Raw genomic sequence first — 27,355 nt, forward strand, 5'->3', positions numbered from 1 at the left:
ACTATATATATATATATATATATATATATATATATATATATATATATATATATATATATATATAGTGTGTGTGTATATATATATATATATATATATATATATATATATATATATATATATATATATATATATATATATATAGTGTGTGTGTATATATATATATATATATATATATATATATATATATATACATATAATTTTGTCCAATAATTTGATTTGATAGGCAATTTATTTTTAATTTGTTCAAGTACAATCGGGAAACAAAGTGAAATAAGTGAAATGATAAGGTCTCTACATTTTAATGAGCAGGCTAAAGACAGGCAGTAATTCATGGGAAACTCGAACTTTCTTCAGATAGCCTAATGCACTAAGCAAACAGGGGGACTAACCTATGAGCTAATTCATAAAGGAGCAAAGCCAGTGGTTCTGGAAGTTTAAATTAGTCCCTTTAATGAATAAACCAGTGGCGCCAGATCGGCTAAGTAAGAGGTCAAGGGATTACCTTGACGCAATCGCCTCCGGGCTCTGCATCGCTATCTCTGGCACGTCACTTTAGTATGCCTCACTACGTCCACAGCGCAGGTGTTTCTCCTAGATAACGTTAACTCATCAGGCAAAAATCTGAGTTTAGTCGATCTTTTTTCGCTTTACCTGAGCGAGGGGATGCCCTGCCTCCACTCTGAAGCGCTGGAATTCATGGAGTCTGACAGTGCGACGACCGGGGCATCTCCTTCCGCTGGGACAGAGAAGTCCTACCTCAGGGAAACAGTGACTGAGCCGCCGGTGGTGAGGGACATGGGCTGGTTCTTCTCCCCGCTGTGGAGCCCTCGCTCCAACACGCGCAGCAGGTTTGGAGGCGGTGGGAAAGGCGACCAAGTGGAAGCATGGCTGGATGACCACTCCGACTTTACGAGGGCTTACTTTTTACGCAGAGCTTCCACGTAAGATATTTGACACTAAAACCCTTTCCAACTGATAACTGCATCTATGAATTCGTGTAGCGTATTTTAAAAGTCCTACATGACTGTAAGTCATGACAAAAGTCTGCGCCTAATGACATAGTACTCTATGCTAATGTTATGACTGTAAGCCAAGAAAATGTGGCTCAAATCATTATTGCTTTAGGGCAATGTTTCCTCCACAAAATGTATTTTCCAAAAGACATTCTTCATGTTGTGATTTGTGCTTTCCCAGCCAATCAGCTATCTGTCTTGTCTGTGACATCAGGGTCAGTGGTCCACAGGGAGAGTCCCCAATGCCCAGGTTTCCCAGGAGCAGCTCTGATTACTCTGACCTCCTCAGGAAGGCTCATCATCGCAGGACTTCCTCTCCACCGACCAGCTCACACTTGAACATTTCATCCTTGACGGACAGGCTCAAACCCCTTGCCTCCAGTCTCAGGGCCCCTGAGTGGATGGATCGCTCCAGTCCAGATATATTGGGCAGTCACTCCCCTTGTTCTCCATGCTCTCCTCGCTCTTCACGCTGCTCTTTTTTTTCCAACCGTCCTCTTTCTCCTGTTTGGCTTTGCTGCCCTGACTTACCCCACTCTCCTCATCCTCTGTGTCCCACTACTACAAATACTGCAGCCTGTGGCAATGGTGAGTGTTGCCCATGGCTGCTGGAGCTCCTGAGAGGAGGTCTCAGCTGGATGGGTTCTGTAGCAGAGCTCTGCCAGGGTGCTGTCTTGCACACTGGGGAGCTCTTGGCAGCTGATTGTTGCTCCCTATCTCTGGTAAAGAAAGACTGTGTTGGAAGGAACACATTGGAGGAGGTGATTGCCCCGACAGCGTTAGGTTGCTTAAGCGAGGGCAACCTCTGCAGTCATGCACACCTGGAGCTGGTGAAAAGTATCATGGGATGTGTACTGGCTACAGGGTCACCAGTAAACCTGAGAGATGTATCAGAGGTAAACCTTCAATCTGACACAATAGTTGTAGTCCTCATGACTCTGGTTTGTCAGTCTTAGTGCAACTAACAACTTGGTTTGTCAGTCTGTTGTGTGTTTTAAGCAAAGCTTAAACTTGTAGGGCACATGTATTTTAAAGATGTTTTTTTTGGGGCTTTTCCACCTTTAATTGACAGGACAGCTAGGTGAGAAAGAGGAGAGAGAGAGGGAAGACATGCAGGAAATGGTCACAGGTCGGACTCGTACCCTGGACCTCTGCGTCGAGGCATAAACCTCTAAGTATATGTGCGCCTGCTCTACCCACTGAGCCAACCTGGCCACGGGCACATGTATTTTAAATGACCAATGAGGACTGTACACTAATGAGTCGCCCATTTCATGATAACGTGTTTTTAGACGATGACATGGTTATTTTTATGTTGTGTGGGCGTGTATAAGGGAATCCCAGATGACGCACCTGCTTCTAATCCTTTTAGGACCTCCTGATTAACCTCTGATTATTGAGATGGGGATGTTCTCTACTATGCTATAATTTTCCTTGCACACACCTGCACGAAGAGAAAAGACAGCACAGCTCACTTAAAGGCTTACAAGAGGTACAACTCCTTGTCCTCATCACCAATGTGATTAGGAAACAGTGTCAATGTCTAGCACAGTTAGCAGGTAATCCCCAGTTAGCGACGGTGTGGATGGATAGTTCCTAACCACCTGTGGGGCACCAAGCTTACTGAGAAACGTGGGTATTCCTGGCTAGTGTCTAAAGTCAATGAACAATATTGACCAGGTAGTGAACAGGCGTATGAATAGAGTAAAATTTGGCTAGGTGTTATAGCCTGTTGCTGTCAAATTACATTAGATCTTAATTCACACAAGTATGCAATACACATGTTTTACACACACAAATGTGTTGCAATTACATATAAGTGATGCGATGCTTGTCTGCAGAGTAATGTACTTAAGTGTCCTTTGTTTACTTCCTCAGGATCCCAGATTCGACTTAGATGACGATCAATCAAAGATTAGGACTGTTTTGAGTGTTCCTATCAAGGCCCACAGGGGAGAGGTAACATTTGTAACTATTTTTTCATTTATTTCAAGATTGTATAATGTGTGTTTTTGCACATGCCTTAATGCTTAATCAGCGTAACTATTTGGAACCTTCAGTGCGGTATTGTAGAGGTTATTGCACAGATTGCTTGAAAGCAAAACATGCTCTTTTTGTGGACAGGTGGTCGGTGTAATGATAATGATCAACAAGAGAGATGGCTGCGATGGATCAGTTTCTGTTTTTACCAACATGGATGAAAAGGTGAGGGATGGGAGGTTTGGGCCTGTTACTACAGGGCAGCAAATGTTAGAGCTCTTGTCTATTGTGTATGACTTGCTATGTGATGTATGTCTCCAATGTCTTTAATGCTAACTATATATAAATGTACACATTTCGTTAAGAAGTGACTAATAGCTGTCTGCCAGCGATACATTTCAGTAACAGTAAGATTGAGTCGAATTTTATTGACCAGGTGCTGTCAAATCATATGGATGTGTTGGGGATGGTCCTGGATAATGTCCAGCTGTATGAAAGCTCAAGACAAGAGGCCAAACGCAGTCAGGTAACACCACCAGAGAACAATAGGAAATCTACCTATTTCTATGTATGTATGTATGTCTAAGGTAATCTTATCTACGTGTGTGTGTGTGTGTGTGTGTGTGTGTGTGTGTGTGTGTGTGCGCGCGCGCGTGTGGGTGTCAGGCCTTGATAGAGATGGCACAGGTATTGTCAATGGAGCACCGTTCCTTTGAAATTCTGCTGAGTAAGATGGCTGCCACCATCATGCCCTTCACACGTGCTCAGTACTGCACCATCTTCATCCCTAGCCAGCAAACTTCAGTTGTGGAAGACCAGGTGCATGATCCTGTTTGATTCAGTTTTTGTTTTTGATCAAATCGTGTCTTTCCTAATGTACAGTATTTTCTGTTCCTCTGGTGGTTTTTATTTCAGGTTTCCTTCTCCAGAGTGATCCACCTGGAGTGTGAGGAGCTCGGATCAACCTGCCAGATCTACAGAAGGTTCTGCCTGTTGCTTGATTCATAAAGACAAAGAATGATTATTGCCTAGTCGATAGCTGACAGAATTTTGCTTATAACAACTTTGTAATTGCTTATAGACATCAACCAAATGGTATTTTATTCATCTTACAACATCAGACATAGTGTTAATGGTTCCATGTCATTTTTCAGGCAGCGTGACATCAGTGACATAGACCAATCACCTGCCCTTCGAACTCTGGTTGCTATGAAAACACTCAATATGTCAGAGAGTTCTGAGGAATCAATAAAGAGTCTAATCTGCTGCCCCGTCAGAAATGAGAGATCTGAAAATGTTATCGGTAAGTCTCTTTTGAATGGCAATGGTCATGATACATTATTCATCAGTCTCTGTTGCACTTATGGTATCATATCACAAACTCTAGGCTTCCACAAACGACTTCATGAACTGTACCTTCTCTAAAACACAGCGGTACAGTCATTCATGCTTGGCACACCTAAACATACAAAATGTTGTTTGGTGTTGACCGCCTGAAAAAAGAAGTCAACTAGTAGTGTGATTAAGACTATTAGGGAAGGGTTTGATTAAAACGTATTTCTTATGCTGCACAACTGTCCTCAATCCATGTCTTTGTTGTCATATAGCGGTCTGTCAACTGATGAACAAAAAGAGCAGAGACTCAGATGAGATGGAAGCCTTTAACAGATATGATGAGCGCCTACTAGAGGACCTGTCGGTGTACTGCGGCCTGGCTCTGCAGTATGCTCAGGCTGTGCAGATCACTGAGGAGCGGAGGGCCAGTATAGAGGTCACACAGGAGGTGGGTAACCCAGTTATTCTACTCACATCTTTAGCTTGCAGCCAAGTGAATTTATTCAGGCAACTTACAATGTCTGAATGTGTGTTCTCTCTCTTTATCACAGGTTCTTGCCTACCACATCACAGCAGCAGAGTCGGAAGTCCAAGCATTGCAGGTGACTCATGACTTCCTTTGGTAGAAAGGAACACTTTCTGTCAGTCTGGTCTAGCCTTGCTACAACTCCTGACCTCTCTGTGCTTCCTTAATGTAATAGCATACATGTAATTAATAACCAATTTTGACAAGAACAAAGACAAACTCATCTATCTTCTTTCCTTTCCTTTACGCACCACTTACTCCCCTTTTCAGTTCCTCTAAAGCCACATTTTTTCACCACCTAATTCACTCTCCCTATTGTTCAATAGTCCTGTAATCCCCCCTCAGTATACAACAGGTCAGATTAACAGTCTTCAATCCTAACGGACAACTAATGATGTACCAAATGAAAGCTCTTAATTAGCCTCTATCACTGCCTGTGAGTGGCAAAGCTGATGGTGACCTTACCCATGTTAAACCTAGATGGTTTTTCTGCTTGTAGACAAGAGGTAGAAAAATAAATCATGTGTCTTTAGTTGTGTCTGTGGGTGTATGAATGTTCCGTGCCTGAAAGTGTATATTTCAATGGCTTTTTTCTGTTTTCAGGAGGCCACTATTCCTTCTGTTGAATCACTGAATATTCTAGACTTCCATTTCTCTGATTTTGGTCTTCCAGAAGACCTGACCACTCAGGCTACCATTCGTATGTTCCTGGACCTCAATTTGGTACAGGATTTTAACATTGATTACAAGGTAACTGACCTAATTAGGCTTCATGGTAGAGAGTAGTAGGTATGAAAAAATTGCAAGCATATTCAGTTTTTTCTTTTAAATATTTTCTCTTTTAGAGAGAGTGTGTGTGTGTGTGTGTGTGTGTGTGTGTGTGTGTGTGTGTGTGTGTGTGTGTGTGTGCGTGTGTGTGTGTGTGTGTGTGTGTGTGTGTGTGTGTGTGTGTGTGTGTGTGTGTGTGTGTGTGTGTGAGAGAGACAGAGACCTATGACAAGATGTAGTTCACCTCAAGTGTTTCACTGTTGGCAAATTGAAATTTAAAAGCAAAGAAAAATGAAAAGCATAGTAAATTCAGATAATTCTACTGATCCCTCTTTAGTTATTTACCACCTCTTATAATGTCTCTTTCCTTCAGAGTCTCTGCCAGTGGGTACTGACCGTGAGACGTGGTTACAGGAACAGCGTGCCATATCACAACTGGAACCACGCACTGAGCACTGCTCAAAGCATGTTTGCTATGCTCAAGGCCACAGACGAACTCCAGGTTAGTGTATCATGTCTGCGTCTACAGTATGTGTGTGTTTGCTCATGTGCATGTATGATAGCCCTCACTACCAAAACTCTAATGTGTAAAGGTAATAAGTCTCAGTAAAATGTGTACACCCCCTAATATGTGGAGCTGTCATATCTTGACAGTTGCATCATGTTGATGAATTTCTACTCTCGTCTGTTTTTTGTTCTTAAGTTCAATTCTAAAGTTTGTGGAGGTGTCATTCAAGGACTGCCGGGTTTCTCCAGTACAGAGCACTCTATATTACTTGAAAGAGGATTAATTTGAGACCTCCCCAAAACCTCTTTGCTGCTTTCTGTGGGAATCACACACCAGCCTAAATCTCTACTTGTGACCCCTGTTGCCTTCTTACTTCAGGCTCTCTCTGTTAAATGTTTTTCGTCGTTGATTCAAGAGCCTTGAGCTAATACACAAAATGTGTGAGTGTGCCTTACTTTCTTGACTGGCTGAGTTCAGAGTGAAAACTGCACAAAATTTAACATGCTTTCATGTAGAGAAGCAGGTAAATAACTTTCTTCTCTCTCTCTCTCTCTCTCTCACTCTCTCTCTCTCTCTCTCCATCTCTTTCTGTTTGTATTTTTAGACAATTTTTTCCCGTCTGGAGATTTTAGCACTGATGATAGCTACTCTGAATCATGATCTTGACCACAGAGGAGTCAGTAACTCGTACATAGAAAGGTAAACACTATACTCCCCCTCCTTTCATGCTTAGTCAATGTTATATATTTGCTCAAATAATTCATCTAATCCATGGCTATGTATATTTATCCAGTACTATACTGGTAATGCTGTCAGTTGTCAGTCACTGTCTTCTTATATTCAGCCAATATATAAATCTCTCTCTCTCTCTCTCTCTCTCTCTCTCTCTCTCTCTCTCTCTCTCTCTCTCTCTCTCTCTCTCTCTCTCTCTCTCTCTCTCTCTCTCTCTCTCTCTCTCTCTCTCTCTCTCTCTCTCTCTCTCTCTCTTTCAGGAGTCAGCAGCCTTTAGCTCAGCTGTATGGACACTCTTCTCTTGAAAACCACCACTACAACCTGTGCCTCTTCATCCTAAACAACACTGTAAGAACCATCCAATGATCTTCACATTCATTTTGACCCATCTCTTTTTCTCAACCTACGAGTCACTTGTGTATGCACACAATCGTTACCTGTTTCATCATATCCAACCACTTGTAAATCATATACTACTGTGTTTTTCTCCAATCATCACACTTAATTGGACTCTGTATCTGTCTAGCTATGCGTCTTTATCTGTCTCTTTGACTTGATTCATTTTTAAATCAAACTTTGCATGACACATGCACACCTATTGCATCGGAAATATTTTAGCATAAATTATATACAAATGCCCTAAGATGGAATGCAATTAATTGGATGATAAACTGATATATTGTATTATATTTGCTATAGATATTGATTGATTGTGTATATAGAATTACAATACTTGAAATATCTCCTGCTTGCTCAACAAAATTAAAAATGGGTTTCTTGTGTGTGCATACTATGCGAAAGCTGTAATGGTGCCAGATATTCGCCAAGAGAAATTGAAAAAAGTTGAGTTAAAGTGTAGACACAATCTTTGTTGTCATAATAAACATCTTGTTTTCTGTCTATGTGTATATTTGGTGGTCATTGAGTCGAATTCTTTACTTTATTTTGCTCTCTTACTCGGTCGCTGTCTCTCTCTCGTCCTCTCTCAGGGGAGTCAGATTCTCAGCGGTCTCTCTGCAGAAGACCACAGAACTGTACTACACATGATCAAAAGGGCAATCCTCTCAACTGACCTAACTGTCTACATGGAGTATGTTAAAACAGAAAATGTCAAAGTAGCTGTAGGTCAACTATTTTGTACGTCTTGTTTAACCCCCTTTCTCTGCTTGTCTTTTTAGGAGAAGAACAGAGTTCTTTTCTCTCGCCAAGAAAAGCAGAGTGAACTGGAAGAGTGAGAAACAAAAAGATTTACTGAGGTGAGAATCAAATTGAATTAGAACCCGGGACATACAGTATGAAAATTATATCTATGATGGAATGGGGCAGGGGGCTATTCCTTTAAGATACTTATTCACCCCACAGGTCGATGTTGATGACAGCCAGTGACCTCTCTGCTATCACAAAGCCTTGGCCTGAACAAAAAAGGGTAGGTCTCATAAAAGACTTTTTTTTCCCTTTGTTTATCTCTGAGTCATTTTTATGTTCATCCCGACCCTGACCTCACTTTTCCTCCAAAACAGATTGCCAAGCTAGTTACCATGGAGTTCTTCGCACAAGGGGACAAAGAGAAAAAAGAGTTCAAAATCAAGCCCATTGTAAGTATTGCTAGCAGGATTTTGTCCGGTTACATTGTTATTTTGTTAAAAACAAATCAGTGTTATTTATGGTAACTATCAAATATTTTTTTCACACTCGTCTGTATTGTACAATAAGAATCACATTCATCCCCAAAACTGTTTTTACCTCCCTGATGCAGCCTTGTTAATGTTAATTAATAACAGTACAAGAAATACACATAGCCGGTTACTATTCAAACACATTGATGGTACTTTAGTCACAGTGGAACATGGGTGATTTCTTGTTTGACTAGTTCAACTACACTTGATCTGGCCTCCTTTGAAATAGTCCTAACAGCCAGTTTACACTCTCTTCTGACCAGGACATAATGAACAGAGAAAAGAGCACTCGACTGCCATACATGCAAGTTGAATACATTGATGACATCTGCTATCCACTGTACAAGGTGTGTTATTTCTGCAGGTGTTGCATGTAGTACAAACATGCATAGGCCTATGTGTGTTTGTTTGTAAGGAAAAGAAAATCACAACATTGTCTTTAATGCTGTTCTATTCTCGTATCCTCTATTTTCCACTCTTCCATCACTTCATTCATCACACTCTTCGTCTATGTCTCCCTCAGGCTGTATCTAGACTGTTCAACACCTGCTCCCCACTGCTGAAGGGATGTAAGAAGAACAGAGAAAACTGGATGCATCTTACTGAGAAAGCAGATGAAGAAGATTGTGAAAATAGTAGTTGTGTAGCCCTGGAAACACATAAAAACAATGAGGAAAAGACGCAGACAGAGGAATAGAGGACTGGGCAGAGGATAAAGACACAATTGTACCACCTGCACCTGTTTGTTGGCCATTCTCTCTTGGACACATCTTGACTAAATATGGGCATAGTGTCCACACATCAGAACTTTGACTACTAATGTGTTGGGATATACAACAGTCTTTTCTTATGATTTATTTATTGGGTTTTCAGGTTTACAGTATTAAATGTAATAAAACACCATACGTTGTCAATTTACACATAGCAATTAGATGTCACATTAAGCTATACAGTACAGCTAATACAATGGTGCCCACAGGAGACAGTGTACAATACTCATAAAAACATATATGTATGTATGTACACACACACACACACACACACACACATATATATATACACACACACACACACACACACATATATATATATATATATATACACACTAAGGTAGAGTATTTATCAGTGCACACACCTACAGAAGGGCTAGGGTCAGAACTAGATTATGGTACAATGAGGTCAAATAAATGGGGCACAGGAAAAGTTTGGGTAGGTGCCAGAGACCCCATTGAGGACAATGGTGGGAAAATGGACAGGGATTCACAGGCCTTCTATTCGTCAGATGAAAGGTATATTATATTATTATTATTATTATTATTATTTTATTATATTATGGTATATATATTCTACAAAGGGCTGCCAAATAGTGAAGAACTTATAGTCAGAGCCTTGTAGGGAGTGTTTCTTTTTTTTTTTTTTGTTGCATAAAGTGCAACACATCTCCAATCAAGCAAGAATGAGTTAAATGCTGCAGTTGTGTCCCAAATATAAGGCTAAGAGTATATCCTGTCCTAAGACCAATGTCAAACTTGTGAGCAGTATCATATAAGTAACCTAATCTGTGTTATTATTTTTAAATGGACTGAAGCTACCAAAGCTAAGAAAATAGCAATGGCCATACTATAGCTGCATTTGTGTGTCAATACAGAACATTGTCATGTAATGCATTACTGTATAGTTGCAAACCTTATCTGTAGAGCATTTTGGCCCAGTAAACATCAAAACTATCCGGGGCTGCACATTATGATTCAGTATGATCCCACATGTACATTATAGCATGTGATCCTGAAAGGTGTTTTGTAACCCAGTGTTGTATATAAAGCCTTACACATTTGTAAATTTACATCACCACTGAAAATGATGAAATGTCTGATAACAAACCATTTTAAAATTTTTAACAAACCATTTTAAAATTATAATGAATAAATGTGGTCTTTGTGCCAGAAAAGTCAAGCACATTATTTTAAATACACTGCTATTGTTGCACACATCACCATGGCCATTTCCTTCGTGGTGAGAAAATGCTACAGACAAAATATTCCTATAGTTTTATGGATATGGATATTTGTATGGATGTATAGCTCAGTGGTAGTGGGTGACGCGTTTGTTAAATTGGGTTCAGGATTCTGCAGTTAGCTAACCCAGCCTCTGGGGGACAGTGATGCGCTTTAACGTGGCGCAGTTGCTGCCGATTTCGACCCGCAGAAGAAGACGCCGTCGGAGAGACAAGAGGAAGAAAATGACAGGGCGCGCAAAAAGAAAACTCAAATCTAGTCAGGTAATATTACAATCTTTTGACCCCCCCTGTTGGGCTGCAGTTATGTCCGTTTAAAATGCCGTTTTACCTGGCAAGGAGATGTGCTGCGTGTGGTTATAATGGGGACAAAGCAACTTCTGTTAAACGCTAAGGGCAGAACTGTTTGGCTGTGTGTGCAGCAGCGGTCAGACGAAAACATGGCAGCAGCACTGCTGCCCGGTACTGCAAAGCCGCTTGTTCAGTGGCGTTCACAACCAGCTACACGCCCGTTTATAACATACCGTGTCGATGTTTGTTGCATTAACACAAGTCCGCAGCGCTGAGTCGTGGAACATAACCGAGTATTGTAGTTCGGTAACGTTTGTAGGCTAGTCTGCTGTAGGAAACACAACTGTGTAGAGGGTCTCCCAAGGAGTCGCTCTCGATCCCTTTACGTTCCTCTGACGGGTACAAAATGCAAAGCACTGAACACAGCTCCACTTAAAAGGGAAAGTGGAACCATGTGCAATGCAGTTGCCAGTTTGTTACCAATACAACAAGCCTTCGATAAACCCTACCTTAATGAGGGTTATAATGATCAGTTTAGGGAAGGCGATATGTAGAAAATCAAATATCACGGTATTTTTGACCAAATACCTCGATATCGATACCACAACGATATTGTAGTGTTGACTGTTAGTGCTTTCACAAAATATTTACACAATGAGATTTTTGATAAATAATCATCAGTAATGTGGATATAATGACTAAGTGGGTAAAGGCAAATAATAGAACAGTTACAATAGTCTGGTAAGTTCAGAAAATGACATAACTTTACTGTAATGCAGTCTTTAAAACCAGGAAAAGACCACACTTATGCCATATTACGATATCCAAAAGCTAAGACGATATCTAATCTCATATCACGATATCGATATATTGCCCAGCTCTAGATCAGTTTTTCTTCTTATTTAGAGTTCACCTTGTTTCTTCACCTTGATGATCATTTTGGAGTCTGTAGTTTGTGATGCTGTTGAGTTTGATTGTGCTGTTATTCTAAAAGGTTTTTCTTTTTTTACTTATTTATTTCTTATTGAACATATTTTAGATCACACACAATCATCAACATTAACATCCCTTGAGTTGACAACAAGACTCACCATCATAATAACAGGAAAAATGTTGTGTATAACGTAGTTGTTTTTCCTACAATACATTTCTTTAGGAGTCGGGTACAGGCAATGGGGAGTTGAAGAAAGCCCGCACTGATGAATCTAAAGCCATGCCATTGTCAGAGGTGGATTCAAAGCAACGAGACGAGATGGTGCAACTGTACAAGCTTCAAATGCCAGAAGATCTGTACCACTTCTGGGACCTCTGCAAGGAGCTTTGTCCTGACAGCCCCCGTGGTATGCCCTTTACACCAACGGTGCATCTTGTTATATAAATACTGATAGGACAGAACGGTGAATCTGACATTTAATCAAATGCTCTATGAGACTACTTGTAAACAAATATATACCATTACCAGCCCAACAATTAAGAAAACCTGCTGACACAAGTGTCTTTGTTAGATGTTGTCTTTATATTTGCCTGTTTTGCATTGAGAAGCAGTGTCATGGTCCGGAGTTGTTCTTTTGGTTATAAGTGCTGCCAGACCATGGTAGTCTTCTAAACAGCATTGCTGTTTAACATACCATATAGTCAAAATATTCTAGCAATTCCTCACTGAAAGTTTCCATGTCCCAAATTGACATCTGAAACCGATTTTTTTTTTTTTTTGTGTGTGACCAGCAGTCAGACAGTCCAGGGGTTTCATTTATAAAACTGTGCAGGATCCTTACTAAAAGTGTACGTAAGCCCAAAAGCCAAAAATGGCGTCAGATTTAATCAGAAATCAGATTTATAAAACCATGCGTACACACATCTGTAAGCAATGTTCCCTTTATAACTCACAGATTACCCACAAGTGTGCATACATGAATCAGCCTCTTATGTCGCCCTGTACACGCCCATTTTTAACCATAAAAAGTCAATGCAAAGCACCTCATGAATGCTGTATGTTAATGACCCTGGCAGTTGGTCTTACGCCGAATCATGACGACTGGTGGGGAAAAAGCAAAAAACTTCTCAGACGCTCGGGAATTGCTGCAAATTGAATTATAATTTCAGCCTGTTCTCGCACAGTGTAGGGAAACCTGATCTATAGACTACCTTTATTAATAATACCGTCCAAAATGGCAGGCATTTCGGCATTCGGGGACAGCTTTGATATACTAGACCTATATGATAAGATTTAACAGAACTATATATTATATCCAAACCAGCCTTAGTGATAAAGTCTGGAAACAGCCGGTTGCTCCCAGAGTGGCGAGAACCTGTATTTGGACCAGGATGGCATGGTTCCGGCGAGTTGCCCTCTCTACTGGACCCAATTCAGTACATAGATCCAAGAGCATAGCTTTAGGGAATTTAAATCGGCATATTAGCCAGTCATCGTCATGGTCCCTGAAGCCTCTTTCTCTCCTGATTATTCCATTGGGGGTTAGTCCTCCTGCAGTGCCATCATGCAGCATTACGCACGGGCGTCACTGCAATATTTATATGTTTACAACAATTAGAGTGATTGTTAACACCTTGCCAAAATCACAGCATCAACTAGTGGTATTCCCCTCCCCAAAGATACAATTTGAAGACGAAAGTCTAATAGGCAAACACACTTTTCTTCATGCAGGTTTTGTCACGAACAGTATTAAAGTTCGGACTAATAACGAGGACATTAAGGGTAACTATTGCGCAAGAGCTTAACGGCTGTATTTCCAGACTTTGACATTTGATGATATGTGCACAGTATTAAAGACAGATATTTAGTTATTTACAATGTGTTCTGCTGTTATCTAATAAATAGGGTATTTAAATGCTATCCTGTATTCCATGCAGTCGGGCCATCTCTTCCTCCTGCGCTCCGTAGCGGACAATGTGACGGTGAGACAGCGCTGATTTAAATATTAAGATTTGAGTTGGATTTTAGAAGGTGTTTATGGAACAATTCTAACTCAGTACAAGTGCAAATAACACTGCTGGATTTAATCTTCATGGTAACGTGGATGATATGGAGTGAAGAAATGTGCGTGAGGCATCAATGCTTGAAAATATTACGAGTACTAGTTATTCCCAGATGTACTTTCTGCAGTCTGACTTCAGTTCACCACCTCACAATCTGTGTCGCCAATTCCCATTGTCTCCAAAATGTGCGTTACCCATGGGTCAGAGTTTGTGTGGAGGACCGCACATTCTCCCGTCAAGTTTGTTTTTTATAAATCACAACCTTTGCGTGGGAAGTGGCGTACACACATTTTCAGCCCCGTTTTGTGCGTACGCCACGTTTATAAATGAGACCCCAGATGTATTAAAGAAGGAAGAAAAAACATGAAATCTCAACATTTGAGATGCAGAAACCTGACCATACCAAGGTAAAGGGAAGCGATTGAAAGAATTTGGTTTCTTGAACATTTCTTTGAGTATTTATAGGTTTTGTATATTTTTCCTCAAAGATGTAGAATGTAAAACAGTGTATATATATATATATATATATATATATATATATATATATATATATATATATATATATATATACACACGAGATATATCGATATAAGGATCAAAACCATCTGTCAAAGCTTAATTTGCGGAAAGTGTACTCAAGCATTTGACTGCCTGTATATTCATTTCTGTATTAGGGCTGTCCCAAACGATTATTTTTTAAACGACTAATCTAACGATACATTTTTTGATTAATCTAACGATTAATTTTTCTATTAGCGATTATTTTCCCATTGCTCAATTATTAACAATTTACACAGAACAAATTTCAATAAGGTTCAAATCTCTATTTATTAAAATTGTTTAACACTGCACTGTTCAAGTAAAATAAATTTTTAGTGCAACCTGAAGCCAGATGTAGGCTATCAATCCAACCACAAAATAAAGTCACTTTCAGGAGGAATACAAAAATAAAAACTTAAAGTAAACAGAGCAAGTGCAAAAAGAGTAGCCTGCATTTGCTTTTTTTAACAGTAGGTAAAATAATGAATAAGCTCTTGTTTAACATCCAAGCTCTTCTCCCTTTTAATATAACTTTAATTAGTTGTATCTAAAGGCTGGTTAAGCACTGTAGGGAGGAGAAGTTGGACAGTTTTTTTTGTCTCGTTCCAGTGATTGGCACATCTGGTTGATGGCGTTGGATATGCGTTAGCATGTTAGATGTATTTCCACTCACATACCCAGCAACCGCTGAACAACGGCGACACACAGTCCTCGTCTTATCCACCACTCTCTCGCATGTACTACTGTAACTGACCCGAAGACCGAAGAATTCGAGGCGGGGACGCCACCAGGCGGGAGGGCATGAGACGAGCGGACGTGACATGGGAGGCTCCAAGCATACAGTCTCGAAGTTTTCCCAAACTTGCGATCTTAAAGAGGCCGGCGGGTCCTCTAACTCTTGTGGGTCGTCACCACTCGCCATACTCGTCCTTTCGTGCTGCTATCTCTGACTCACTCACTGGACTGTTGCCTTACAAAAAACTGCATGTAGACGGAGAGCTCGCCTAGCTTCAGAGCTAAGGCGGGGCTACAGATTAGAACCCGCGTATCTTAACAGTAGTTCCGCATTACATTAATTAATTTGCACGCAAGTTTTATTTATTTATTTTATTTAGTGACGCGTCGAAGCAAAATTATTTGTGTTGATGCATTTACGTAATCGATGACGTCGACAAATCGTCCCAGCCCTATTCTGTATCATTACATGCTTTTTTTCATCTTGCTCTATATAGGTGCACTGAAAGACACACTGGGTTTGCAGCTGGTTGGGCCCTTTGACATCCTGGCAGGAGCCCACAAAAACTCCAAGAATCCTCAGCCTAACTTCCACATTCACTGGAGGTATTTATACGACCCACCAGAGTTTCAGACCATCCTTCTGGGGAGCGAAGACAGTCAGCATCACATCGGCTACTACAGGTATAGAACACAAAACTTGTTGCCACTTGCCATCTGAAGTCTTTGAAGGTGTGGGATCTGTGCTGAGCTATGCTGTAGCTTCCACTAGAGAGCCCTTTGCTTAGCTTACTAACAGTCTACTAATCTAGCTAGTGAGGGGGGGGGTTGATGGTATGACAACAGTGGTACCTGTTCTGATTTACTGAATGCTATTGTTCTCAAAATCCACCAGAGACTCTCCAGACTCCCTACCTTCGTTTGTTGGAGAAAATGAAGCCAAGAAAGGCTGCACTATCACACAGATGGGAGGCAATGTGTTTGCTGCTGTCCTGTGAGTTTTATCCATCTGGCTATGGCACTTATGTTTAAATTTTGTAGTACATGATCAAATTACAAGTTGAGCACACTGACACTGCACTTTTCATTTCTCACCAGTAGCAAATGGTGAGTATGCATTCCAGTAAGCAGGCACATACAGACAACTATTTATTCTGACCTGTATCAGTGTAAATAGTAGGGCTGTCAGCATTAACGTGTTAATCACGATGCGATTAAAGGCTGAGCATAACACGTTCATTTTTTTTCAATCGCATGGCGGCATTTAATAATTTATTTTACACTTCACTCGGCTTCGCGTCGTGCCTAACAGGCTACTATTTTGTCCCTTTGCCGCACCGTTACTTATCATCAAGCTGCGATACTTCCTCCTGCTTCAGGCATGATGGAGAAAGACAGCAGCAACACTGAATTTTCCAAAACTCCCGGACGGGTCGTAGACAAGTCGAAAGCTATATACACATTGTGTAAAGCTGAATTAAAATATCACCGAAGCACGTCAAGCTTGAGCTACCACCTACGAGCTAATTAACGTGACTCAGGTTGATGCTACCCACTAGCATGCTACCCACTCAGGCAAAGCAGTATTTTGGAAAGCGCTACGAGTGCTACTCGCCGACCTGTTGATGAAACCAAATCCCAAAAAATTACTGCAGCTCTTGCGAAATGGGTGGCAACCAACTGCAGACCTGTCAGCATCGTAGAAGACTTGGGTCCCAAGACGTACTACGGTTGGCATGTTCTGACCCGTCTCATTGCCGTCGAGGGGGACAGTAGTTTCACGCATACACAGCCTGTACGACACGGAGAAAGCAGCCCTGCTACAAGGTGCTGCAAACGCTGTCTCATTAACCGGTGATCACTGGACGTCCGTGTGTAATCAAAATGATTTAGAAGTTACTGCACACTATATTGACTCTGGTAAGGGTAGGGATTTTTTGTTTTTTAGTTAGGTACTTGGAGGAATTGTGCAATAATGACAGATTCACACATTTTTCTTTTGTTTACAGTAAATAAATAATAAACAAATACAAATCTTGAAGTCAAGTTCATAAAGTAACTTTCTTAGCATTCATTTGATTCCCAATGAAGATACACTGGTAAGAATTGCTTTTCATTGTTAATATGTACTGAAATGCAGAATAATAGAATTTTAATCATGTGATAAAATATGCAATTAATCCATAGACTGTATAATACAGTCTATGGATTAATCGCGATTAACTATAGAAATTCAGCGATTAATCGCGATTTAAAAAAATAATAATCGTTTGACAGCCCTAGTAAATAGTATCGGGACTTACAATCTTCGTTCCCAGGATCTTTTCCTTCTGTCTGTTCCGAAGGTTAGAACTAAGCTGGGGAAAAAGGCGTTTAAGTTTGCTGCTCCCTCTACATGGAACAAGTTACTGAAATCCATGAAACTTAATGAGCTGCTCTCATTGGTCACTTTTAAGAGGATGTTGATTCACTTGGAGGCAGCCACATCTGGCTGTAGATATTTTGCCTGATGTGTTTAGGATTGTGGTTGACTTTGAGGGATTTGCTGTTTCAGTTTTATGTTTTTAGTGTTTTTGTGTATTTTGTGTTTGTATGTATGTGTGGTTGTACTGCTGCCTGTCTTGGCCAGGAGACTCTTGAAAAAGAGATTTTTAATATCAGTGAGTCTCTTCCTGGTTAAATAAAGGTAAACAAATAAATAAAATAATAATTATGTTCAGATTGATTTGCACGTGCACATATGGTAGCCACACAAACCTCTCAAACTTAATGCTTGCTCAGATCAGTGATCATAAAAGGTGATTGGCGCACCCTACCTATTGTGATAAACTGCCTATTATGTCTGCGATTGTCTTCACATTATTGAATATGACTTTTTTTCATCACACGGTCTACTTCCATGGATGTCCTCTTACCCACTGTTGATCCCTTTGTTTCCACCTCCATCAGCCTGTATCTGTTGAGGAGAAGGAAAGAGAGGGGCAGCAAGAAAGCAGGGGGAGAAGCTTTGGAAAGGTTGGAGGCACAGCTGAGAGACAGGGCAGAGACTCTGGGCTTGTCTCTGGAGCAGAAGACCAAAGGCATGAAGCAGAGGGACAAGAAGGTAACGTACACAATGGAATAAACAGGGGTTTTATCTGTCTATTGTATTAAGAACTCACTCATAGTGCTTCTAATTTCTACCTCCATATGTTATGCTTTGTCCCTCATGACTGTAAATGTAAACCCCTGCAACAGTGTATCAATTCAGTACTCAATATAATATCTATCTATTATAATAATAATAATAATAATAATAATAATAATAATATCAATAGTTCAATAAGTACAGCTATGTTTATCACGTGATTTAAGTCAGAGACACCTACAAGGTATACCCCTAGCATTTAAAATCTCTATTTGGTTTTCAAGGAACCTCCATGGTACAGTCATGGTGGATAAACGTATTACTGTTTTGGACACATTGCCAACCCCACCGCATCACAAAGTACTATCATTTCACAAAATGTGGGTAAATCAGTTTAAAGGGGTTGTAGTAATATGTTAAAAACTAAAATAATGTTTGACCAGAGTGCTCCAAGTTGACACCAGCAGGTCATTTCTTCACCTCTTGTCACACCACAGGTGGTCACCAAGACATTCCATGGTGCCGGCATTGTTGTACCTGTGGACAAGAATGATGTTGGATACAGAGAATTACCAGAAACAGATGGTGAGCTTATATATTGTGTGTGTGTGTGTGTGTGTGTATATATATATATAAATAAATGTCTTTAATTCCTGGTATATATCCTATGAGTGATTACTTGATATTTATTTTCTCCCTCCTCTATATCCAGCTGGTCTCAAGAAGATCCTCAAGGCAATTGCTGAAGCCCGGAATGATGAAGAGCGTGTCAAGGCCTTTGGACCTCTCCAGGAGATGATTACGTTTGTTCAGTTTGCCAACGATGAATGTGACTACGGCATGGGATATGAACTAGGAATGGACCTCTTCTGTTACGGATCACATGTGAGTCTCACAAAGTGTTGCATAAATGCCAATTTAACACTCACACTCATAGTGCGCAATTATTTTATATTAGGGGTGTCACGATTCTCCAAATCTTCGATTAAATTTTCGATTCTAAGGTCACGGTTTGATTCGATTCTCAATTTTTACATTATTATTTATTTTTAGACTAGACTTTTATGCAATATAATATCTGACCTTTGTTTGCAATGTAACACACTACATTGTCAAATTTAAAACATTTATTAACAACATAATGTAACAGTAACATATCGTCAGTCAATTGGAAACTTGACAATCTATCAATAAAGTTGAATGACAATGCGAGGGCAGATGCTTCACCTCTCAGCAGCTGAGCAGTCTGAGAGCAGAGAGGGCGACTCGGCAGTCCGCTAACTTGTTGCTCTCTCTAATATACCAATGTAAGGTGCTCTGTTTAGGCTACAAACCGTTCATGCATGCTGAAATTCAACCATGCGGTTTTGTTGGGATTAAGCTATAAGCAGAAGGAATCTCTGCTAGCTGCTAGGCTAATGTGCAATGGTAAACACAGAATATGGTACACGCACATAGCAGAGCTTGCAAACTGTGTTTTTTTTTTGTCGACAACGCGAACTTTGTCAACATAACTCACTGGAAATCCTAAATACTTCCACACCAGCGACTTCAGTGAAAGAGGAGGGGGCTCAAGTTCTGTTGATGGGTTTCCTGCATCTGCAGTTGCCATGCTATGTTTTGACTGGCTGTAGCTAAGTTGGAAGAGGTTGACTGACTTGCAGCACTTCAACACGTGTGTTTTTTTCCGCTTGGCAAGCCAACCGATGTGACATGGGGGCGTGGCAGTATCGACGATTCCATTTTTTTATTCGAAATTCAAGATTGTGACTTAATTTCGGTGACACCCTTATTTTATATTAATGAAAATCCATTACGTTGAAGCCATTGCCAAATGAGTTGATACAAAGCTAATCAAGCCTATCAGCTCCACAAAACTCTCTCTGTATTTCTCTCAGTATGGCTATGTTTACAAAATGGTGCCGTCCGGCGACATTCGCGCGCGTAAGCTCAAAGGATGCGTTTTATGTCACCACTGAGAAAGGACAACCGCAACGTTCAGCTTTGGAGACGAAGAGGACATAAAAATAACAAGATAATTACCTCTTCTGAAGAGTCCATGTTTTTTAATCCTCCGTGTCCTCCTTGAGCTACTAGCAACTGCGTAGAGGAGGGGTGGGGGTGGTGCGATCACAGAAGGCTTGCATCATGTGGATGCACCGACAGTGGTGTTGTCCTGTGGTGCTTAGAATTCCTCATGGGGGCGACAGAAACTATGCACTATAGCTTTAGATATGCTGTATAAAACCAAATATTCAGACAACTGAGATATGGTTACTTCTCCTGTATGCAAAAGCATGTTTCGGTGAATGAATGATTGTTTTTCAGTATTTTCAATTTTGCACAGTGCTTCCTCAGCGTCTTGTGACATTGTGTTAGGTGCACTTGGGTTTGCGAGAGTAAAGTTAACACACTCCTCACAATAGCTTTGTTAGGGTTCAGCACCCCTCCAGTACGTCACAGTGTGGCAAGGTGGGATTTAATGGCCTATACTAAACATAAAAACACATTTCTGCCACACATATTTTTATATTTTGGGGATTTAAAAGCCAAAAGGTTTGGGAGCCACTGCTTTTAAAAGGCCTGAAAGTTGCATAACCACTAAGAAAGAAATGCATTATTAATCTTTTGTTTCCTGACTCTCCCCAGTATTTCCACAAGGTTATCAGGCAACTTCTGCCCATGGCCTACAGCCTCCTGAAAAGGAATTTGTTTGGGGAAATTCTGGAGGCCCACCTCTCCAGCCGCAGCCACGACAACCTGGACCAACTCTCCGCACATTAAAAAAGACTCAGAAGTACACTCCAGCTCTAAGCTTTTCCCACCATGTGTCCTTGTCTTCTGTTGTTTGTCATTGTTAATGTTTCTTGGTGGTGTTGGCGCTACTGTCATTGATTTGAACCATTTCAATGATAATCTTGTTTGTAAAATAAAGTATTTTTTATATAGTTACCTGTCCGGTTTTTGTATTCAAGGCCATCTCAATATATCCTTAATGTAATGTGATTAAGTCTTGATTAGTTTGGCCACTGCCATGATAGGTCATCTTGATAGGTAACGATAGGTAGTAATCGTAAAACATGGCTTGTAGGACAATATTGTGTTTTGAGTGTGATACCATGCAGTGGAAACAGAGGGCAGTGTTGCATATAAAAAATAAATAAAGAAAAGCATCATCATAGGTGCTTGTGAAACATATATCCCTACCTTACAGGTTGAGTCAGCATGTCCCATAGTTAAGATAAACTCAGCAGTCAGTCATCAATCATTTACACTGATTGGGTAAAAGCTTTATAATGTGGCCTTAGGTTCTTGAGATGTCATGTTTTCAGTCTTTTCTTAGATGTGGTTACTTGTGATATGGTACTTAAATTGGAACTGTTATTTCTAAGGCCATGCTGTATGAAAAAGGGATACTGCCATAACATACTTAGCAATGAGTTGCAGCAGGAAACAGAATCCTTAGGAGCATGGGCAGTTTGTGGGCCCAGGGGCATGCATTTGCTGTCAGGCCCCTTTTGCCTCCCAGTTACCATCAAGTACAGTGCACACACTAAACCATCGATGGCCCTAGATTTTGATGAAACACAACTGTAGGCCCCTCTAAGTTATAGTGGCACTCATACGTTTATGAACCCATGCTAAAGTTGACTAAAAAGAGGAATTAAAAGATCATCTTTTGGAAATTGATCTTAATGCCTTAATTAAAAAAAATTAGGAAAAATCCAACCTTTAAGGACACCAATTTTCTTTGTGAATGAATAATGTATCATAAATAAATAAATGTTCTTTCTTAAAATACAGTGGCATAAGTAAGTACACCCCTATCTTAAATTCCCATAGAGGCAGGCAGATTTTTATTTTTAAAGGCCAGTTATTTCATGGATCCAGGATACTATGCATCCTGATAAAGTTCTCTTGACCTTTTGAATTAAAATAGCCCCGCATCATCACATACCCTACACCATACCTAGAGATTGGCATGGGGAACTTTCCATAAAATCATCTCTCAATCATCTCTTTATCAGGATGCATAGTATCCAGGATAATGTGCATCCTGATAAAGTTCCCTTGGCCTTTGGAATTTAAATAGCCCCACATCATCACATGCCCTTCACCATACCTAGAGATTAGCATGTTTTTATTTCAGTTAGCCTAATAGCTGGTTTGATTTTCATTCAGAGATAATTTTATGGAAAGTATAGTAGTATAGTATCCTGGATCCATGAAATAACTTAAATAACTTAAAAATAAAAATCTGCCGGTGTACTTACTTATGCCCCTGTATTTTAAGGAATAACATTTATTTATTTATGATACATTATTCATTCACAAAGAAAATTGGTTAGCATTAGCATGGGTTCATAAACTTATGAGTGCCACTGTACAAACATAATAATGGAGAACCCAGTTGATTTTGTACTTTCATGGTACAAAATGTAAGGTATCAAATAAGCAACTGGTACACAGTGAACCTAGAGCAAACCCCCGTGGTATGATAAAGTCTTTGCATCTTATATATCTGTGCTAACCATTTAAAAGTATGTCTATCTTGACCAAATTTCTTTGGACTTGTAGAAGAATGACTAAAGACTGAGGTAATAAGCTATACTGTGTCCAACGTGATTGCTTTCTGTTGCTATTTTCTAAGGCACATTCATTAAGTTATAAAAGGAAAATATTGAAAAGACCTTGGTTCTGTATATTTGGTTTTGGATGTAACCATTACAGTGACATAAGGCTGAAAGTAGTCAGTGCTGAAGGGGCCAACCACCATGAAATTGACAAGAAATTGAAATTGAAATTGAAAGAAACTGTGCCAAAAATGTCTTTATGTTGGAATTAGCAAAATGAAACAAGCTTTACACTCTTTAATACATGTTGTATGCTTTTGGAATAAACAAATGCATGCAAAACAAGTTATTAGACAGTTAACATTTCATTTAGTACTCTTCAATTTAAAGGGAAGGTAAATTAAAATAATGTCGGACTTGGAACAATATGTTTCCACTGCAACCGGATGTCTCTGAACAATGACACGTTTGTTTTGTCTATTGAACATGATTTTTTACTTTTTTCCACCTCGCCCACCTCGAGTCCTGCTGGTTTTTAAATGTCTCCCAAGACAATGTTATTGATTTTGCACTGTCAACCTCCATTAAATTTGTAGCTGAGTGAGGACACACAGGCCAAGGGTGGGGGCGTAAGAATACTAAGATGGAGCTTACATTATGTAAGTCCAATGTGCCTGGGCTTCGATGATTTCATGTTTGTGTATTAAGCAATCTTACAGTTTTCATTTCATCTTGGACCACACTGTTAACTTGCTTCTGCAGAAGCACAGACGGGTGGGGGACAAACAAAAAGGCAAAACAAGAGCGCACTGCTGCTTCTCACTGGTGCATTCACGTGCCATTGGTAAAAAATGTTCTGGTCAAAAAAATTTTGATATAGGCCTATGTCTCTTATTTTATAATAGGAATCAAGTGGAGCAGAGCTATTTTTCTCAGTGGTAATAAATGATGAGTACATGTGATGTGACATGTAACTGCTGTTTTAAGTAGTAGGCTATGTTAAAAAATAACACAACTAACGCAGACAAAAAGTAAAAAATAGACACGTCATTAGCCTACTCTAATAATAGTTTATTATTTTTCTCACCCCGTACAGATCGTATTTCAGCAAAGTGGAGTTGCAGTTTTCTTTTCAGATTGACCATCCTAATCAATTTGCGTTTACAACATTTCCGACTGTCCTTGAAGGCAACATTGATCCTGCGGAGTTTCGTGGAAGCGCATTCGCGCGTTCACATCTCCACACCACACACACTCAGCCTACATCAACACACCGGGAGCATCCCTGAACAGAGGGAGCGCTCGTTTTGGTTTGTCAATCTGGAAGAATCACTGTATCATATTTTGTCACGTATCATAACAGACTGTGTGTGACGCCGCAGAATGATCCCGGGCCCGGCCGAGCCTTGTGGATTCTGAGGCCCCCCGCAGAGATCCACCTTGCACCGGTAAAAGGACCCTCACTGACCGCGTCGCCGGACCAGCAGCAGCCAGCCCGAGACAGAATGTCAAAAAGCCCTGAAGGAAGTCTCTCCAGGGGCGGCGGCTCCGATGGAGACTTGAAAATGGCCTCTTCGAGCAACACGTCTCCCGAGGGTGGACCTCCACCACCGCTGCACCAGAACCGTATACGGCAGGTGGGTGTCTGTCCGCAGCCTGCTGTTCTGCATTGAATGGCCCAGCCAGCCGTGTAACGAGCAGCCCAAACCGCTGCCGATGATGTGCATTTAGGGAGAGCATTCAAAGGCGTCGCCGTGCTTTAGCATCTGGTGATGTAAAAGATTTTCTCAGATGTTGCATAAATTGTGTTCAAATTAGCTACTAATTGGAGCAAGCGACTCTGCGGAGAAAATGCCAGACTCAAATTGTGCTAGTTGTTATGCCCGTCAAAATAAACACCACCAGACTTGCGCTGACTCTACTAGTCACTATTACAGTCTGCAGTGAGGAATGTTTACAACTTCACATACAACCTACCACTGTAGGTTTACTGTTTACATGGGACATATTGTGCTTTACTGGTCAGAGGGTGGATATCCCTGTTGTTTTCATTGACCCTTCTGCCCCAAACTTGACATAGGCCTATTGGTAGTAGTTTATCTAGTAGTTTATTAGTAATAGTAACTCGAGTACTGGGCTCTTGTGAATTTTAGTAGGCAGACTGTGTCCAACTTGAAGAAAAAAAAACAATGATAGTTTAATAGCCTTCTGCCTGAGACAGACAGAGAGAGAGAGAGAGAGAGAGAGAGAGAGTGTGTGTGTGTGTGTGTGTGTGTGTGTGTGTCCACTACGTGCCACTCTTGGGCTGGGCTGGTTTGCCAGTAAGTCTGTCCTTGTGTAGACTGAAATTCTGATATCACTGGTACTATGCAGCTTCTTATTCCTCTCCATCACATATATTTCTTGCTAAGAACTATTTCATTTATATCTATGAGTATGTTTTCATAATGTATGGCATAAACAAGAAAATTAATGTTAAGTGTAACCACCTAGATCGTGTAATGTGTTTGTGTATTCAGTATTCAGAGAGTGAGTCAGGAGATGGTAGATGGTTGTTTCCTGTCTCAGTGCACTCTCTCAGGCTAATGTGATTTCAGTAATGGACTGTAGTGCTACATATACACACAAGTACACACACACACACACACATAGACACACACTTTAGTGTCTTCTTTTAGGGTGGGGCCATTGAGCTTATATACTTTGATGCAATCAGGAGTTTATCCATTTTCAGCATTGAGTAATCTAAAGCAGCACTGCTTAAACAGGTGTTGGTGTGTCTTTATATCCTTTGGTTGGTGTGTTCTTCATATACACAGAATAAAGATTAGCAGATTAGCCATAGGTCTCTGAACTATAACTTGTTTGCTATAACCAGTGACTGTAAAAAAAAACGTGCTCAACATGTGTGTCTAATGAAAGTACAAAGGAGTCTTCTCCTTAATTTCCTCCCAAAAAGTTGATCATTTCTGTTAAACGTGAACACTTTTTTGGAGGCTACACTGGTAAAAGGAGTCATGTTTAAAGATAATCTTTACACATAACTGTTACCCTCACTGAGATCTGTATACATGTTTGCAATATTACAATATCTCCTCAGTACATACCAGTATGACATCAGCTGAACCTGGATAAGTGCCTCTAACTTGGCCCCATTGATCAATCACAAGTGGCAGTGATGATGAATGATCATGTCCTAGCTGCGGCATTAGTAACTCCTACTGGTTGTTCGCTCTGTATTTTTTCCCCTCCTCTGGCCAAGACTTGGCATTAGTAAGAAACTTACTGCAGGTAGAATTGGACATTGGAAGACAAAAATAGATGAAGTACTCCGATTTCCAACATTGCCTTTTGATTACACCATTGTGTAAAGGTCCACACACCTACCAGGATGAAGCTGGGTAGGGCTACGTGTATGCTGCCAATTATGTAAGGTCACCACACTCAATGTATCATTGTACAGTGTATCCATAAGAATGATCAAGGTGTAGGCCTCCTGCACACTGCCTGCGTGGCGTGAGCATGGCATTTCTGTTGCGTGTCAGTTGCGTGGCAGCTGCGTGGTGTTTTCTGTCTTTGCACGCCAGAAACGTGTCTGACGCGGCGCTGCTGCTGCTAGCCTTGTCTGTACACATGTATGTTTCCCATTGATAAAATGCACTCAAGCAGTAGTATACTTAATGTTAAATATAAATATATACTGATTTGATTACAGCCAAAGCCGGCAGTATTGATGGCAAAATAGGCTACAAAATATTTCGTTCTGTATTGACAGGTGCAATATTTGAAAATCGATAATTATTTATTATTATTTTTTTAAATTACATTTATATCTGCATTTAAGTCAAAACCTAGAGACTTTCAAACATTCAAATGTCATTTATTAAATGTATTTGTGTCAAAATGACATATAAACATCTTTTCTTTTGCCTGGAAACGCTTCCAACACTAGGCGTCGGTCCTATTTTTAGCATGCATGCGTTTTCAGTGCGGCGCGAGCCGCACCTGAGACGTGCGTGTCACGCAGGCAGTGTGCAAGCTCTAAACTGTTAACATGGGAATCGAAATAAAAACGGACACGCCATGCAGCTGACACACTCACGCCACGCAGGCAGTGTGATAGGTGCAACAGCAGAATGAGGAAGATAGCCAGTTAAGCATATCTGCATGCCCATACAATCCTGACAAGATGTCAGAACAGGCCAAATAAGTGCTATAACACCATAACACCTGTGTGTATGGACCCTTGTTTAGTTTTGTTTTGGCTTTTTTGACCACTTAGGGGGCAGAAGAACTCCATAACAAACTGACTGCCACAGCCCTGACATAATATTGGCTAATAAGATTGTCTGGGCTAACACGTATCAAACATTTGCCTTTTTACAAATCCAGCAGATGCAGAGCACCATTACTATTCATTTGGATTTGTGTTTCTGGCTACCTGACAAATGTAAGTTTAATATTCACTCTCCTTTTAGCTCTTGGGTCTCCTCCGGTTCCTGTGTAAAATATCTGTGTTGTTAGCTTGCTATATGTTTG

General features: G+C 40.4%; 3 protein-coding genes across 5 annotated transcripts in view; all 3 read left to right on the forward strand.

The window, feature by feature from the left end:
- The first annotated feature begins 538 nt into the window (after positions 1 to 538).
- On the forward strand, positions 539 to 25,313 carry pde5aa (phosphodiesterase 5A, cGMP-specific, a). Of its 3 annotated transcripts, none has more exons than XM_036000303.1 (22): positions 539 to 941; positions 1,195 to 1,909; positions 2,892 to 2,972; positions 3,138 to 3,218; positions 3,430 to 3,519; positions 3,660 to 3,812; positions 3,909 to 3,976; positions 4,148 to 4,296; positions 4,601 to 4,776; positions 4,880 to 4,930; positions 5,458 to 5,604; positions 5,996 to 6,124; positions 6,735 to 6,829; positions 7,123 to 7,210; positions 7,852 to 7,952; positions 8,041 to 8,118; positions 8,225 to 8,288; positions 8,383 to 8,457; positions 8,802 to 8,885; positions 9,062 to 9,262; positions 24,762 to 24,768; positions 25,297 to 25,313. In XM_036000303.1, the coding sequence occupies exons 1-20, from the start codon at positions 664 to 666 to the stop codon at positions 9,233 to 9,235; spliced, it is 2,877 nt and encodes a 958-aa protein (XP_035856196.1). In that variant the 5' UTR covers positions 539 to 663; the 3' UTR covers positions 9,236 to 9,262; positions 24,762 to 24,768; positions 25,297 to 25,313. The 3 variants fall into 3 exon arrangements, with proteins under 3 accessions (XP_035856196.1, XP_035856197.1, XP_031141930.1); XM_031286070.2 differs by having other exon boundaries at positions 540 to 941; positions 1,228 to 1,909; XM_036000304.1 differs by lacking the exons at positions 24,762 to 24,768; positions 25,297 to 25,313 and having other exon boundaries at positions 9,062 to 9,456.
- LOC116040566 (histone PARylation factor 1) lies at positions 10,685 to 21,030 on the forward strand. The gene is made up of 8 exons (XM_031286038.2): positions 10,685 to 10,816; positions 12,000 to 12,183; positions 15,613 to 15,799; positions 16,011 to 16,109; positions 18,065 to 18,218; positions 18,740 to 18,827; positions 18,955 to 19,127; positions 20,892 to 21,030. The coding sequence occupies exons 1-8, from the start codon at positions 10,700 to 10,702 to the stop codon at positions 21,024 to 21,026; spliced, it is 1,137 nt and encodes a 378-aa protein (XP_031141898.1). The 5' UTR covers positions 10,685 to 10,699; the 3' UTR covers positions 21,027 to 21,030.
- ank2a (ankyrin 2a, neuronal) overlaps positions 24,036 to 27,355 on the forward strand; it is a 76,432-nt gene continuing 73,112 nt past the window's right edge. Inside the window, exon 1 of the mRNA XM_036000289.1 lies at positions 24,036 to 24,453. Coding sequence (XP_035856182.1) covers positions 24,322 to 24,453 — 132 coding nt within the window. The 5' untranslated portion in view covers positions 24,036 to 24,321. The remainder of the gene's footprint in view (positions 24,454 to 27,355) is intronic.

Source organism: Sander lucioperca, chromosome 4 (assembly GCF_008315115.2).
Source record: "Sander lucioperca isolate FBNREF2018 chromosome 4, SLUC_FBN_1.2, whole genome shotgun sequence".
NCBI lineage: Eukaryota > Metazoa > Chordata > Actinopteri > Perciformes > Percidae > Sander > Sander lucioperca.